Raw genomic sequence first — 15,172 nt, forward strand, 5'->3', positions numbered from 1 at the left:
AACACGAAGAGCGAGAGACGGTCAGTTCATTTGAATCTTACAGCTCACACACTCTCTTCAATTCTACAGCTCTTTTCTCTCCTTCATCATCATCAAAGTGAGCTGAAGAGCTGTTTGATTTTTTTTGCGAGCTGTTCCGCGTCAACTCACTTCAAAGAGTCGATTCTTCGGAACAGCTCATGAGCGGATGGCACATCTCTACCGACATTACCCACCCGTCTTTTTTTTTTGTTAATAATTCATCAGTCCATATATAAAACGAGAGGAAAACATCTTAAAACGATAAAAATGAACATTTTCTAGTTGAAAAACAAGTTTAAACATAATTGATTTAATTGCAAAATTGAATTCGCTGATGGTTATACTTCGGTTTGTGAGTTGACAGAGAAGCGATATTAGGTATGTACGGAAATGTAAATTCATTCGTAAGTGATAAATTTGAATTATTAAAATAATTGCACCGGTGGGGTCGAAATGTGACTGTCCATCCATTGCATGATGGAAAGTGAAGGGAAGGAAGGGAAGGTATTGAATTAGAGAGACTTTAAACTCTGAGAGTTCATTCGTCTCTAGTGAAGGGAAGAATGTTCAACTCGTTTTTATATTGCTTTCTCTTTTTGTTCTATTTCAGTTACTGGACGCACAAACACTGAGATAGATCGAAATTATTCCTCTCGCGAGCGACAAACTTCTACGCTTCGTATATTATTGACCTGTCCATATTCCCCCCACTACATGTCCATTATACCCGCATTGATAAAAATGTTCTACTCTTCGGCTTGTTTTAATTAAGTAAAAAACATGAAAAACACATTTTTATTAAACGTTTGGTCAATTATTTCGAAAACCAGTATATTGAACTGTAAGAAACTGCTTTTACGTTTTGGAAAACATGAGTTTCCAAAGAAACAATTGAAGTTTTCCTTAACATGTCCGTCTTACCCCCATCTCCCCTATATCGTTTTGGACTAATACAGCCATATCTCAAGGATGCTTAAAATAATTTTCAAAAAGCCAACTTAAAAAAGCGATTGTTCCAAAACATTTATTTGACAATGATAAAAAAATAAGTATTTCGAATGTAAATATATACTTTTGAGTTCGTTAAGGCACTTATGGGAATTTTCCTTCTAAGCTATACATTCACACCTCAAAGCACAGCCCGTGTTTCTTGGATTTACGGCCTTCTCTTCTCGTAAACAATCTATGAGCTCAGTCAACAGAAGTTTGCTTCCGTTTCTTCCATAAAATTTTCATGTGATACACTGTTTCCTTGTGCTTCCTTTCCCAAAGTAACTTCGTCATCCTACCAAGTGTTGGTTCATCATCGTTACGAGTCCAGTCCAACACAAAATGATATATTTGCTAAAATTGAAAAAAAAAAGATCTGCTTAACAATCCAACAATCGTAACAACGCTTTAAATAAACCTCTGAAAGCGTTCTGTTGTCACATTCGAATGATTCAATCTGACCATCGGAGTAACATAAGCTCCTGGCGAAGCTTTTCCATTCGTATCCCAAATGTCTGGATATTGTCTCCATCATGCCAGTGTCCAAATCATCTTCGCATTCCATCATCTGCTTGATAGTGTCCGAAAGTTTTAAATTGGCCCACTTTACCTGTCCATTGCCGGTGATTGATTTCGCTCGTTCCTCTCCTGTTTCGCAATTGAATGTGAAACTGTTTCCGATGTGAACATTCTTTGAACCTTTAATCTGATAAACTTGAACTCCCGCAGTGTTTGTTATTGACGTCTGTGGGGCAGTCAGCGTGTTGTTCTGAACATTATTAACTACATTTTGCGTTAGAGCTCCCGCGGTGGGACTAGCTAATTGCAGCTGCTGCCCCGATATCGCCGAATCGAAAGGTGTCACTAAATAACCAGTGGTATTTACTTCCGAAACAGCCACCTGAGAGTTATTTTGATTTGCAGGTTTATCACTGTCTTCATCATTAGTTCTTCTAGGAACAACAGCCGCATCGATTTCTAGTTTTGAACTAGATTTAGGAAATAGATTTGACAGAATATTTTTAAATTTGGCCATTGAGCATGCGTTTAATGCAACATAAAACGAAAAACAAAACTTTTCTTTGTTACGAAGAAATACATCATTCGTAAAATGTAAATCACAAACTATTTTGTATATGTCACGCAGGGTTGTTATGGAACGAGGGGTGAGCCTGAAAATTTTGGTATTCTTGTAATCGGAACTAAACTTTATGAAATGATAGAAATAATAAACCGTTCATTGAGTGAATATCATCCAAGTTCCTCCACGAAAACGGAACTGTGAAAAATGTTCCATTGGGGTGGGCTGTACGAAGATTCAAACTCCAAAAAAATAGAATGGATAACTCTCATTAGTGAAACAATTTCTAAATTTCATCTTTGATATTTTGCTTGTAACTCAAACCATATCCATAAAACTAATAATTAAAACCGTATGTAACTGGAAACGTGCTCCCGTGGCCGAATGGTGGCACTATCATGCCGGGGGTTCGGGTTCGATTCCCGTTCTGGCCGGGAGATTTTTCGTCAAAGAAAATACTTCCGGCTTGCACTGTGATCACGCGTATTCTAGAGCTTGCCACTCCAGAGTACATTTAAGGCGTGTTATTCGGCATAGAAATCTCAACCAAGTATCTATATATATGGAAATGGATTTCTGTCTGTCTGTCTGATTCCTATGGACTCGGAAACTACTGAACCGATCGACAATTTTCATGTCGATCGGTTCAGTAGTTTCCGAGTCCATAAAAATCAGACAGAAAGACAGAAATCCATTTATATATATATATATATATATATATATATATATATATATATATATATATATATATATATATATATATATATATATATATAGTATGTAGGGGTTTTTGGGGCAGGGGAAGGTTTTCGTGATAGTTTGAGACCCCTACCCACTCTCTAAGGAGGGGGGGGGGGCTGCCATACAAATTAAACACAAGTTTATACGTTAATCAAGCAAATGAAACGAAATTTGACATATTTAAGTTTTAGGATGCAATAAATGTTTCTATGATGGTTAGACTCTCCACCCCCCTCTCTAAGGGGGGCTGCCATACGAATGAAAATCAAGTTTCTACATTACTCGAGATTTATTCAAGCAGATGAAATCAAATTTGGCATGTGAATGTTTTAGCGTGCAATAAAGGTTTCTATGGTGGTTAGACTCTCGACCCCGCTCTTCATGATGGGCTGCCATACAAATGAAACTCAAATTTCTGCATAACTCGAGAATTAATCAAGAAAACTAAACAAAATTTGGCAAGTGGGGGTTTTATGGTGCAATAAATGTTTTTACGGTGGTTAGACACTCCACCGTCTCTCTCTAAGGGGGAGCTGCCACACAAAATTCAACGGGGTCGATTAGAAGATCAATCAATGAACAGTTCTGCGATTGGACCCATGAACTTGCTCATAGTAAGAAAACGTGAATGTTTGAAGGTATTGATAACAAAAAACAAATTTTGGGCGGGACGAAATTTGCCGGGTCAGCTAGTTACTAACCTGATCATCATCTAACCAATTTTCCAAAAAACATCCTAACATTTCCATTACAACTTTTATCATACATGACAATAACTCATGGCATTTTCGGAAATGTAAAATGAAAGTGATTCTTTACTCCATTTTCTTATGTCAGTCATTTTGAATTGATTCATTTTAGTGATATCAGTATTTCTTCTGGGCATACTTGTAACTGCTACTCGGGAATAAAACTAAGTGCTGGATTGCGTGAATTTTTACCGCTTCAAGCCTTAACCTTTTCTCTGCTGCCCAGTCTCGGACAAATTCATCTGCAGGTACGGCGCGTTATGCGCATGTCAGTCGTTGTATTGCACCAGACCAGTGACTATTGTGAAGAAGTGAAAGGCTGGCGAGAGCGTATATATACGCCTTTCGTAGTGAAAAGGTTAAGGCAGGTTTAGAGTTCCCGTGAACGCGAACGTGAACAAACACATTTTTGTTAATAATTCATCAGTCCTTATAAAAAACCCGAGGAAAATATCTTGAAACGATAGGAAGAAACAATTTGTAGTTGAAAAACATGTTTCATATTTCACAACGATTCTGAATTTCCACCGTGGAATCGAGATGTTGGTGAACTCACCGTAGTTCACCGACTTTGGTGAACGTGAACGTGAAAACAGTGGTGAATATAGACGTCAAAATATTTCCCCGTTCATGTTCATGTTCGAAAGTCCCAAGGCATTCTGAAAATTATTTCACCGTGAACTGTAAAGGTAGGTTTAAAGTTCCCGTGAACGTGAACGCGGATAAACACTTTTTTGTTAATAATTCATCAGTCCATATAGAACCCGAGGAAAACATCTTGAAACGATAGGAAGAAACAGCTAGTTGAAAAACATGTTTAAACACAATTCATATTGATAAAAGTGGATTAATTCAATATTTCACAACGATTCTGAATTTCCACCGTGGAATCGAGATGTTGGTGAACTCACCGTAGTTCACCGACTTCGGTGAACGTGAACGTGAAAACAGTGGTAAATATAGACGTCAAAATATTTCCCCGTTCATGTTCACGTTCGAATGTCCCAAGGTATTCTGAAAATTATTTCACCGTGAACTGTATAAGGATATGTTTAGTAATTCTCAAGTTTTCAATGAAAATTTTGATATGGATGCAATTTCATTCAATCGGATTTTTGCGCGGGTTGAAAAACTTCGTTGCTTCGGGATGATTCGTGAACAACTGTATATTTTTTCCGAATTACTTTATTGAAGATCGATGTTTATTTACTTCACGTTTACTGCCGAAATTTTAATATGAACGTGAACGTGAACAAAACCATTCTATTCACCACGATTTTATTAGTTGTTTGTTCGCAATGTAGTTCACCGTGAAATGATCGTACTATTCCACCACCTGTTCAAGTTCACGTTGCGTAGGTAATTGTTGGTGTGCAGAAAACGCTATGTAGCATAAAAATTAGACCTGATTTGTTCATAAACAAAAAGACGGGTAGGTAATGTCGGGGACATAACCGGAGAGATGTAGGACTACACCAAGGGGTGTCCATTATTCGAATATCATGCAGCACAGATCCCAGAATGATCAACTTTTCATGTATAAAATTACAGAAAAAAATCAAAAGATAAAATAAAATCTCAGCGCTCAGTAAACACTCAAACGTTTAGATTCAAATACGAAATAATCAAAATTTGTCGTGTAAATGTCGTGCCGGCAACACATACTTGATGGCAAGCATATCGTAATAGGAATTTACCGTCTGGTATCGTGATATAACTGGGCTTTGCACTCCTCATGAATAACTGTGTTCTACTAGTCAAGTCCTTTATTTGATACCCATATTGATGGGGCTTAGAGAAAATATGTCAACCGCCATTTTGTGGTGGTGGCCATAGGCTCTCCTGCTCTCCTGCTCCTGTCTCTCACTCTTGCGGTATCGCACCGCATACATCCCCGGCAAATGCAGCAATCTCTTATGCTGAAAATCAATTTCAAGATAGCGTCTTTCCAGCTTGGCGTCCGATGATAGAATGTGGCCAAGCCCCACCATCGCTCGCTTTATATAGCCATATAGTTAACGTTGTAGCGACCGCCTATATTTATTTATAATCTCTTTTTTGTCTCCCTCCTTCACCTTGTCTATACGTTTCGCCCGTACCCGTGGTTGCTTGTAATGAATAGCTGTTTGCTGCGAGAGCGCAGACAAAATGTATGGGAAAGTAGGGAATTCTTTCTTCCAATTTTTCATCAATTTGAACTTTATATGAGCTGGAAAATCGTAATGTATAGCATATAAACAATTGCTGAGGATATTTTCTATCAATATGTGTATTTGGAACCAAAATCCATTCATTAATAGAGGATGTATTAACGTTCAAAAACTGAACACTTTTTCACACCGAAATATTGAAATGGGCCCCTATATTGAAAGGTTAGACGTAGTCCTACGTCAAAATAATCGCCGTCATTTTTCATCCCCTCTCGCATTTTTCATGCCTTATCCTCATACTGTCTAAAACGAACCACCTGACAATCCCAGCTCCTTGGGGTGGCCGCTGATCAGTCGCCATCGCTGACGTAAGCAGAGATTCCAGGTGATTTCTTGGAATGTCTTTCACATTTCATTACGAAAAGGAGTATCTTCGAGTGTATTCACAGTCATATCGGAGGAGACTGAGATTAATGACTTACTTTTGAACAAGGTTTGATGGAATGTTCAATGTTTGTTTTAATTGGTATTGTTGTGTGGCGCATTTGATTGAACTTGCCTTGAGATTTTGAGGTTTGTTTCGGTGAATGTGAACAAAGTATATATTGCGCAACGGCGAACTATATTTGTGTATTTGGAAATGATACTCGGCTTGATGGACCGTTGACTGTGTGAATATGGCCCCAGTTATTTCACAAAAACGGAACTGTGATAACTCAATATGTCCATTTCAGCTTTGTAGTTTTGGTTGTAACTCAAACAATATCCATAAAACTGATTATTGAAACGGTATGAAAACGAAATTTCTTCGATTCGTGGAGTGGTTGTTTGAAAAATATAAAATATATTGTATAGTATAGGTCCAATAATAAAATACAAAGTCACAGTCATTCGAACTCTCGGGTGCAAATGAACTAATGTCTTCTAGAGACAATATGTATTCAGACCGCTGGAAGTTCTCCAGAGTTTGAAGTAAAAGTCGCTTTGTTGTTGAATTCATTATGTATGCTTGTGGATTTTCTGCTTGGAAAAGTTTAAAAAAAATTATAATGATAAGAGTGCGGATCGGGACGACCGTGATGTGTAAAAATGGAAATGAAAATATTCGCGGATCGGGACGACCGTATGGAAAAAAATGATAGTGAGTGATAAAGAGTGCGGATCGGGACGACTGTGCTGTGTAAAAATGGAAATGAAAATATTTGCGGATCAGGACGACCGTTTTAAAAAATGATAATGATAAGAGTGCGGATCGGGACGACCGTGCTGTGTAAAAATGGAAGTAAAAAGATTTGCGGGTCGGGATAACCGTGCTGTATAAAAATGGAAGTAAAAACATATTAAAATTATCCACAACATACTGACATCAGCAAATCTTCATAGGATATATTTGTTGTTCTCATTCGACAGCGGGTCGGGATGGTGACTGGATGATGCAGGTGACTGCGTTTTTCTAAATCGACAACAGATCGAATCGACCATGTATGGTTTTGTTTACAGCGGACCGCGTAGGGGGCCGATTCCGGACCACTTTTGCTGTCAAACTCGGACCACTTGCAACTAAGCTTCTGATTGGTTGATGAGGAAAATAATTGACAAAGATAAATTTACAAAAATGGGATTTCCAACATTTTCACAGTGTTGCCAAATATATTCAAAATTGAATATAGTTGTACTCAAATTTCATTTTAGCGAAAATTTCTATTATGGATTCTTTGTATGTTTTCGTTTCTATTATGTCTATTATGTGATTCTCTTAAAACTCATAAAACAAAATTTAATGGCACGTCGTTCATTTTTTTTTTCATCGTGAAGTGTAAACGGTAAGGCCCATAATCTCCTGATAAATAAAATGAACTATGAATTTAATTCATGTATTTCAACATATCATACTCCTACTATCCGACCGAGCGTTAGCGAGCGTCGGACGGCATACGTTTGCCCGGTTAAGTTTTGCTTTGAAATATATCGTTTATATTTCAGTGCAAAAATTAACCGGGCGCTAACGCTCGGTCGGACCTAACTAAAGGATCGTCTCCTATGTTTCAAACTAACCGGGCAATCGATGGAACACAGGTTTGCTTGCGAAAGGCCGCCGCTTCCGACGATGTAACAATAAAAAATGACAAAACACTACAAATAACAAGGCAACAACAATACAAAAGATATCTGAGTGCCAGTGTGTACAATAAAATTGCTATCTATTGAATTTCGGCTCCGGTGACGCTAATACGAAAAACCCGATTCAATCAATCAAATTCAATGTTAAAAGATTTGAATTTATAAATCTGAATCTCGCCAAACGGCAAAAAAAACCGAACGATTACTGTGGTAGTATTTACATCAAAATTATTTTTCTGAGTGTATAACCAAAAATTGACCATGTTATAAATGTCGTGATGACAGGGATTCACAAAGAGAGCAAAGAGAAGAAGAGTTACAAAGAAAATAATATTGACAAAACAGAATACGCAACATAGAGGAAGGAAAACAAACAAAATAGTTTGTTGTGTTTTTTGAGGCGGTGCAACAATGTCTAAATCTTGTTGAAATGATAATTGTTGGAATCAAGCATATTTCGCTGTATATTTTCATTGTATTTATATACTCTATAATTTTGTTCTGTTATGGCTTCTTTCCGTTATCGTTCTCTCCTGCTACAAAATCAGATATTTCCAATCTACCCGGATCGATAGATAATGTCAAGTACGTAAAACATCGGTTCAAACTTATCGGATGCTAAAGGTATAAATATATTTTCAGGCTCAACCCCGAGCAGTACAAATCACGCCACTCCAAAATAGTATCTATGATCATCGACGCGTTGCGAACCGATTTTACCACAGAAGACGGAAACATGAAGTTCCTTAACGAACTGATTACCAATGGAACTGCCTGCAAATATAAGCTACAAGTGCATCCTCCGACAGTCACCATGCCTAGGATAAAAGCGATGACGTCCGGAGCCATCCCAAGTTTTCTCGATGTTGTCTTGAACCTGGGAAGTCCCGAGATGACACTGGATACTTTCCTGTATCAAATGGTTCGCCAACGGCAAAATATAGTGTTTTACGGGGACAACACATGGACGAAAATGTTCCCAGCGATGTTTCTTAGAAAAGGCGAGAATGTGGATTCGCTGTATGTGAATGATTTCTATGAGGTAAAGTCGGTAGTATCGGTTTAGATAATAATTTCTAACAAAATGTCTCTTGCAGGGTGATCGTAATGTGACAGACAAGATGCGCAGTGAACTTAACAATTATGACTGGAAGCTGATGATTCTCCACTTTCTAGGATTAGATCACATTGGACATGTTGAAGGTCCCTTTAGTGATAAAGTGCCAACAAAGTTACACGAAATGGATAACGTGATAAGTGAAATATACCAGGCGATGAAGATATGGGTTAGCTCTATTGATTGCATTTGTGCGCTGTATAGGCCAATTCTGTACTATTTCAGGACAATAAATTTCACACTAAATCCCTACTGATTATTACGGGAGACCATGGGATGCGCGACTCCGGTGGCCATGGTGGGTCAACTTTTCCAGAAACTCACGTTCCACTCGTAGTGGTTGGGAATAATTGCTCTAAATGCGATGAAACTTATTTGCAAATCGATTTGGCGCCGACTTTTGCAACGATGTTGGGAGTGCCCATTCCATATTCATCCATCGGCTCGCTAATACAGCCACTCCTTAGCGGTGCTAAGCCAATGGAGAAACTATACGCCGTTCACTACAACACCAAAAGACTGATAGATAAAGTATTGCCATTTTATGATAACAACATCAAGCAGCAAGGTACACGACCATGACGCTTAGACAATTTGATATGAATTTAATCCAATTTTCTTGGAATGTCAGATTTTTTCATCCTTTATCAGGATGCCAAACTATTGCACGCAATATTTCTGGAGGATTCGGATGATGAGACAATCGCAAAGAAGGCCATTGACAAATATGTGGCCGCAAGTCAGAAGCTGACGAAGATTCTGATAAAGAATTACATTCGATACGATATGTTCAGTATTATGGTTGGAATAATTCTCGGTATCTCGGTAAGCATGAAAACTTTTCTTTCAATTGTGCAATTCCAAATGAAATCGTACTAAAAATGCAGATTTTAAAAACTTGTATTTTTGATTCGTACGAAAGTTTGTGTTCCGTTTGGGTTGGAGGAAATATGAGTTTTCCACAGCATTTGGGAATTTTTTGACTCAAGTGTAACTTTTGAATAGGGCGTATCGATTTTAGTGAGAGGAAGCTTTGATAATTTATATCCCAAAAACTATGAGTCCTACCGCAATAGTATCTTAGAAACAGTTATAGACTATTGATGTTAAAACGTGAAAAAAATATACACTGAGAAAAAAAATGAGCACTCTTTTTTTATTTGCAAAAAAACATTAATTTGAAATATCTAAAATACACATTTTTAATATTTTTTTAAATTTTAACCCACATGTCTTCGAATGTTTTTCAACGTAACTCCTAGACATATATTTTTACCATAATAATGTATTTGGAGAAGTTTTTGAAAATTATAAATTATTATGAACATGGCGATATAACACGACAAACATATTAAAAGAACCTATTTACTGTAAAAAAGACGATAAATTAGAAATATTTTTTTAAACATCTAGAGAATGGAATTTAGAACGAGATTGATAATGAGCTTTTTTGTTTTAAATCACATAAGGATTTAAGTGCTCCCGTGGTCGAGTGGTTAGCGTCCCACATTATCATGCCGGGGGTTCGAGTTCGAGAAATTTCTTCCGGCTTGCACTGTGGTCACGCGTATTCTCTAGAGCTTCCCATTCCAGAATAAATTCAACGCGTTTTATCCGACATATAAATCTCAACTACTATTAAAAATGACGCAACCTACGTTGAGAAGGCCAAAGTTCCAATGGGAACGTTAGTGCCATCCAAGAAGAAGGGAAAGAAGAGAGATTCATGATTTGTGCCTAAAAATGATTGTTAACATACAAGAATTCCAAGTTTCGAAAATTCATAAAAATTCGATGTTCCACAAAGTTTGTCAAAAATAGTTTTACCATCTTGGACTCATTTTTTAAATTTTCTACATGACTTCTATTTTATACTATCTGACCTGGCAAACTTCGTTACGCCCAAAATTTATTTTTCGTTATCGCATCCACGTTTTCTTACTAAGCGTTTATGGGTCCAATCGCAGAACTGTTCATTGGTTGATCTTCTAATCTACCCTTTAAAATAATGTTTTACTATAAAATTTCAGTGCTTCTACCAAAACTCGACATTACAATTTCAGATTATTTTCAGATACAATTCTCGTGCAAGATTTTTTATCTACAGTACATTAATTATGGCTACTGGCTTGATTATTCTTTGGTACTGAATAATCCCGAATTCAGGCAGCTCGCGCACACTTTGAAAATGCGTTTGAAGAACAGTGCCTTCGTGAACAAAATGTAACGTATAATGGAACACTGCATAGAACTAGTTTAGCATGATCGAGATGTCCTAGCTTTATTCTGCATCCTACGCTAAGAGACACAATGAGCTTATGTTTTCCAGCCATGCCAAAACCATGATTCGGTAGATTAACGCGATATTTGAGATTCATTAAGCGATGCCTGCATACTGCCCATTACAACACGTGCTTTATCATCTTGGCTCAAGAAACACACCTCTTTCGGTCTAAGTATCGAAATTAGGGGCGCGTGATTCCACGAATAAAAATGGAATTTTGTTACGTAACGATCATGGCTACCACAACCACATTGAGTTGCATTGGTGTGGTTACATTGCTTCTGTAAAAGATGCCCAATACGCAAACTCGGTTGAAGCGAAGGAATCAACCTTGAGAATCTGGATTGGCACTTTACAGGGTTGAAGTAAGAAGGTGTCGAGTGAATTATCCTTGTTCCTGGAACAAATTGAATTGACTGCCTTCTCACTAATTCCCCACGGAACGAGCCACGAACGGAAGCTAATCAGAATTATTCCTTTCAATAAATTGAACTGACTGCCTTCGCACTAATTCCTTACGGAACGAGTAACGAACAGGAGCTGATCAATCTATTAAATATCAACTAAGCGGGAGGATCAACGTGTACAAGATATTCACGAACTCCGAGCGCAGATTATACAACTATTACTGCGGACGTTGGAAAACTTGAATCTGAAGCACTCTCGTCAGTCGATTCAATAGGAAGTTTCGGACTTAAATCGTACGCCAAGATTCCAAAGACTACTTGCTTTATTCAGAGAACCTTGGGTTTTTATACAATTTTTTGTATCCTAATTCTAGCCTAAATTTAAATATAACATGTGAAAGAAAGAGAAAATTATAAACGTTCTTGCTCCTTTGCATATAAGTCCTTTACCTATCGCTTATCTGTGATTCAACAGATACAACTCCTGGCTAAAGCTTATCTAATGGAGGGTTTAGACTAGTGATATATTCATGTGAAGAAATATGATGAGATTTATAGAAATCGCATCAAGCGATATATGAATATATTCATTATAGCGTGAACTTCTATAATTAATATATTCATATTCTCGGTGAATTTATCCACCTGAAATAGAACTGCATCCAACTTTAGTGATTTCTCACCAGTGAGAAATTCACAAGCGTTTACATATGCTGAATTTATTCAAGTTATATATCCCTCAAATAAGTGTATCATATTTATTCTCACTCATTTACACTTATTTTCACGTGAATAAATCCATCTATAGCTATAGATCTCCCTAATGTAAACCCGCCATAAGATTCGTAACTGCATTCTAAGGGCAACGGAACCTAGTGCGATAAGAAATGTGTGCCTTGGTCCCTTTTCTTTCATTATTTTATTGCAACCGCTCCCGATAGGTGAGATTGGTATTTTAGGATCGTACACACGGTTCGCTTTTATCATGTATCCTTCCTCCGTTTTCCTTCTGTCCTTCTTTCGATCGTTTACGAAATAAAAATTGAATTGCCTAATTCATTCGATTTCTTACAGCTTCCCTCTTGCTTCGTTCGAATTCGTCAGCTTCTATCGAACAAAATTGTTTATTTCTTCTCGTACAATCAAATTTTCGTGCGTACTCCGATCCAAATGAACCATAGCCTAACTCTTACTAAGATACTATTTCGGACTCATAGTTTTTGAGATACTAAAATCTATACGCCCTTACTAAAATCGATACGCCAAATGCTGTGGAAAACTCATATTTCCTCCAACCCAAACGGTATACAAACTATCATTCGAATCAAAATACTCATGTTTTGTCATTTGTGCTCCCTTGGCCGAGTGGTTAGCGTCATAACTAACATGCCGGGTGTTCGGGTTCGATTCCCGTTCTGGTCGGGGGAATTTTTCGTCAAAGAAATTTCCTCCGACTTGCACTGTGATCACGCGTATTCTAGAGCTTGCCACTCAAAATGCATTCAAGGCGTGTTATTTGGCATAGAAATCTCAACTAAGTACTAATAAAAATGACGCAAGTAATACTACGTTGAGACGGCGAAGTTCCTCTAGGAACGTTAGTGCCATTGAAGAAGAAGAAGATGTTTTGTCATTTGTCGATTTCATTTGGAATTGCTCAATTACGATGGATTAATGGAAGCTTATTTACAGACCACGACTGTATCGGTACTACTCTTGTTACTTCCACAAGATGTGGAGATGATCCAGTTAGGAGTGAAGTCTCTCACCTGGGTGCCCATGTTGATTGTAGTGATCGCATGCAAACATTTCCTTGCATCACATTCCACCATTGATTCTAGTCTTTTGAAGAATAGCTATATAAGCCATATTTGTGCCATGGCAGCAACTTGCTGCCTTTACGTCAATTGGAGCATTTTCCGCAGTTCTCTAGCATTGATATCGAGAAGGACATTTCCCGAGTTCAAATTACGCTCGCTCGGGCTGTTGCTGTTGATTGGATCCATTTTCCATGTGCTATCCTTATCCAGTAGTTCGTTCATCGAGGAAGAGCATCAAACGTGGTACTACATCACGAATTCGCTCTTCCTCATGTTAGCGATGTTGGAGTTAAGAATAATGAATCGGACCATTGTCCAAATAAGCAGCTCACAAATGCACGAGAACCTGCTGGTGCACTGTCGGCGCGAAAGGCAAGAGTTTTGCATCGGCGCCGTTTGTTTCCTTGCAGCTCACATTGCTCTTAGACGCTGGAACCAAACAGGCGATAAGTGGCAACATATCCCCGACGTGGGTGACTGGCTAGGGAGAACAGAGAACAAGTTTTGGTTAAGCCTAGTGTTGTTTTTCGGTAAATGACCTTTGTATTTTAGCGTATGATCTGTACAATAATTTTTTTTTTCAGGTCTGTGTTTCGTGTTGATTGCCTTAGGTCACATTTCGGGATTTCTAACGACGATACTGAGCATGACAGCGTGTTTATTGATCTACTATTACAGATTGATGACAGGAGTCGTCAGCTTATTCGGGGTGGTTCCATCGAGGTTTTATTGGTCGACCGTTTAACCAGCATTCCTAATTTAATAATCGATTCTGCTTTTCAGAACCACAGGGTGTCTCACCATATTCTGGATCAATCTATGGGAAATCTTCTTCATCGGCTTCCTGCCAAAAATCTATCGAGCATTGATGGGCAAACCAGCGTTGAAAACTAGTCAAATGTTAATTAGCGTGATATCCGTAACTGTGCTTCTGTCGTCTCTAATACACAAACCTCATAATGTTATTCTGACGGCGGCTTTGCTTTCTTCGAGTCAATATATAGTGAAACGGATTGATCACATCGCGGACAGTAAGAGCGAGAACTTGATTCTTAAAATCGTCTTCCACATTTGGCTCGGAAAGATGTTTTATTTCTACCAGGTGAGAATAAACTCTATGCGATATAAGCCATCTTACAACCATCGAGCATTTATTTCAGGGCAATTCAAACAATTTGGCAACCGTTGATCTCAACGCTGGATACGTCGGACTGGACAGTTTTGATTTCGTACGAGTTGGAATGCTCCTGACATTAAATACATTCAACGGTCAGATACTAAGTTATCTTATGTTGATATACCATCTCACGAAAGGATGCCAAAATGAACCAAAGAGTAAAGGTTCCAAGCTTGAGCATAACCAAACACACATTTTACAATCGTTACTTAAATGGCTCAATGTACAAGTGATTGTACCCTTAATTTTTTACATAGTCATCGCAACCCTCATGCGTAATCACATTTTCGTTTGGACTGTGTTTTCACCAAAAATCATCTACGACTGCTTCTTCTTAAGCTTAACAATGCTCCAAATGTTGGCTGCATATTTCATGTTTAATGAGAATTGAAATAGACAATAAAGAATGAATAGTACGTTTGAATCACACTTTCACATTTTCCTCCATATTTTTCTCATTCTCATTTTCAATTTCTTGTATCGACAGCAGAGGCGCCATACATCGGACGATGGG

General features: G+C 37.9%; 2 protein-coding genes across 2 annotated transcripts; one reads left to right on the forward strand and one right to left on the reverse strand.

Moving 5' to 3' along the window:
* Nucleotides 1–1,031: 1,031 nt before the first annotated feature.
* Nucleotides 1,032–2,140, reverse strand: LOC129768753 (protein immune deficiency). The gene is made up of 2 exons (XM_055770615.1): nt 1,430–2,140; nt 1,032–1,365 (listed from the first exon to the last, which is right to left on the reverse strand). Exons 1-2 carry the CDS (start codon nt 2,045–2,047, stop codon nt 1,213–1,215), a joined length of 771 nt encoding a protein of 256 aa, XP_055626590.1. The 5' UTR covers nt 2,048–2,140; the 3' UTR covers nt 1,032–1,212.
* A 6,021-nt stretch (nt 2,141–8,161) lies between these two features.
* On the forward strand, nt 8,162–15,168 carry LOC129767407 (GPI ethanolamine phosphate transferase 2). The gene is made up of 9 exons (XM_055768272.1): nt 8,162–8,438; nt 8,496–8,895; nt 8,951–9,139; nt 9,196–9,538; nt 9,602–9,795; nt 13,354–14,011; nt 14,066–14,204; nt 14,265–14,583; nt 14,642–15,168. The coding sequence occupies exons 1-9, from the start codon at nt 8,284–8,286 to the stop codon at nt 15,047–15,049; spliced, it is 2,805 nt and encodes a 934-aa protein (XP_055624247.1). The 5' UTR covers nt 8,162–8,283; the 3' UTR covers nt 15,050–15,168.
* The last annotated feature ends 4 nt before the right edge of the window (nt 15,169–15,172 follow it).

This window comes from Toxorhynchites rutilus, chromosome 2 (assembly GCF_029784135.1).
Source record: "Toxorhynchites rutilus septentrionalis strain SRP chromosome 2, ASM2978413v1, whole genome shotgun sequence".
Classification (NCBI taxonomy): domain Eukaryota; kingdom Metazoa; phylum Arthropoda; class Insecta; order Diptera; family Culicidae; genus Toxorhynchites; species Toxorhynchites rutilus.

Bases quoted from the DNA above. Each gene is read 5' to 3' on its own strand.
- LOC129768753 (XM_055770615.1), bottom strand. From the start codon at position 2,047: ATGGCCAAATTTAAAAATATTCTGTCAAATCTATTTCCTAAATCTAGT. The intron at 1,366-1,429 runs GTTTATTTAAAG...TTTCAATTTTAG, and splicing joins ACAACAGAACGCTTTCAGAG to CAAATATATCATTTTGTGTT.
- LOC129767407 (XM_055768272.1), top strand. From the start codon at position 8,284: ATGATAATTGTTGGAATCAAGCATATTTCGCTGTATATTTTCATTGTA. The intron at 9,140-9,195 runs GTTAGCTCTATT...GTACTATTTCAG, and splicing joins ACCAGGCGATGAAGATATGG to GACAATAAATTTCACACTAA. The intron at 9,539-9,601 runs GTACACGACCAT...TTGGAATGTCAG, and splicing joins TAACAACATCAAGCAGCAAG to ATTTTTTCATCCTTTATCAG.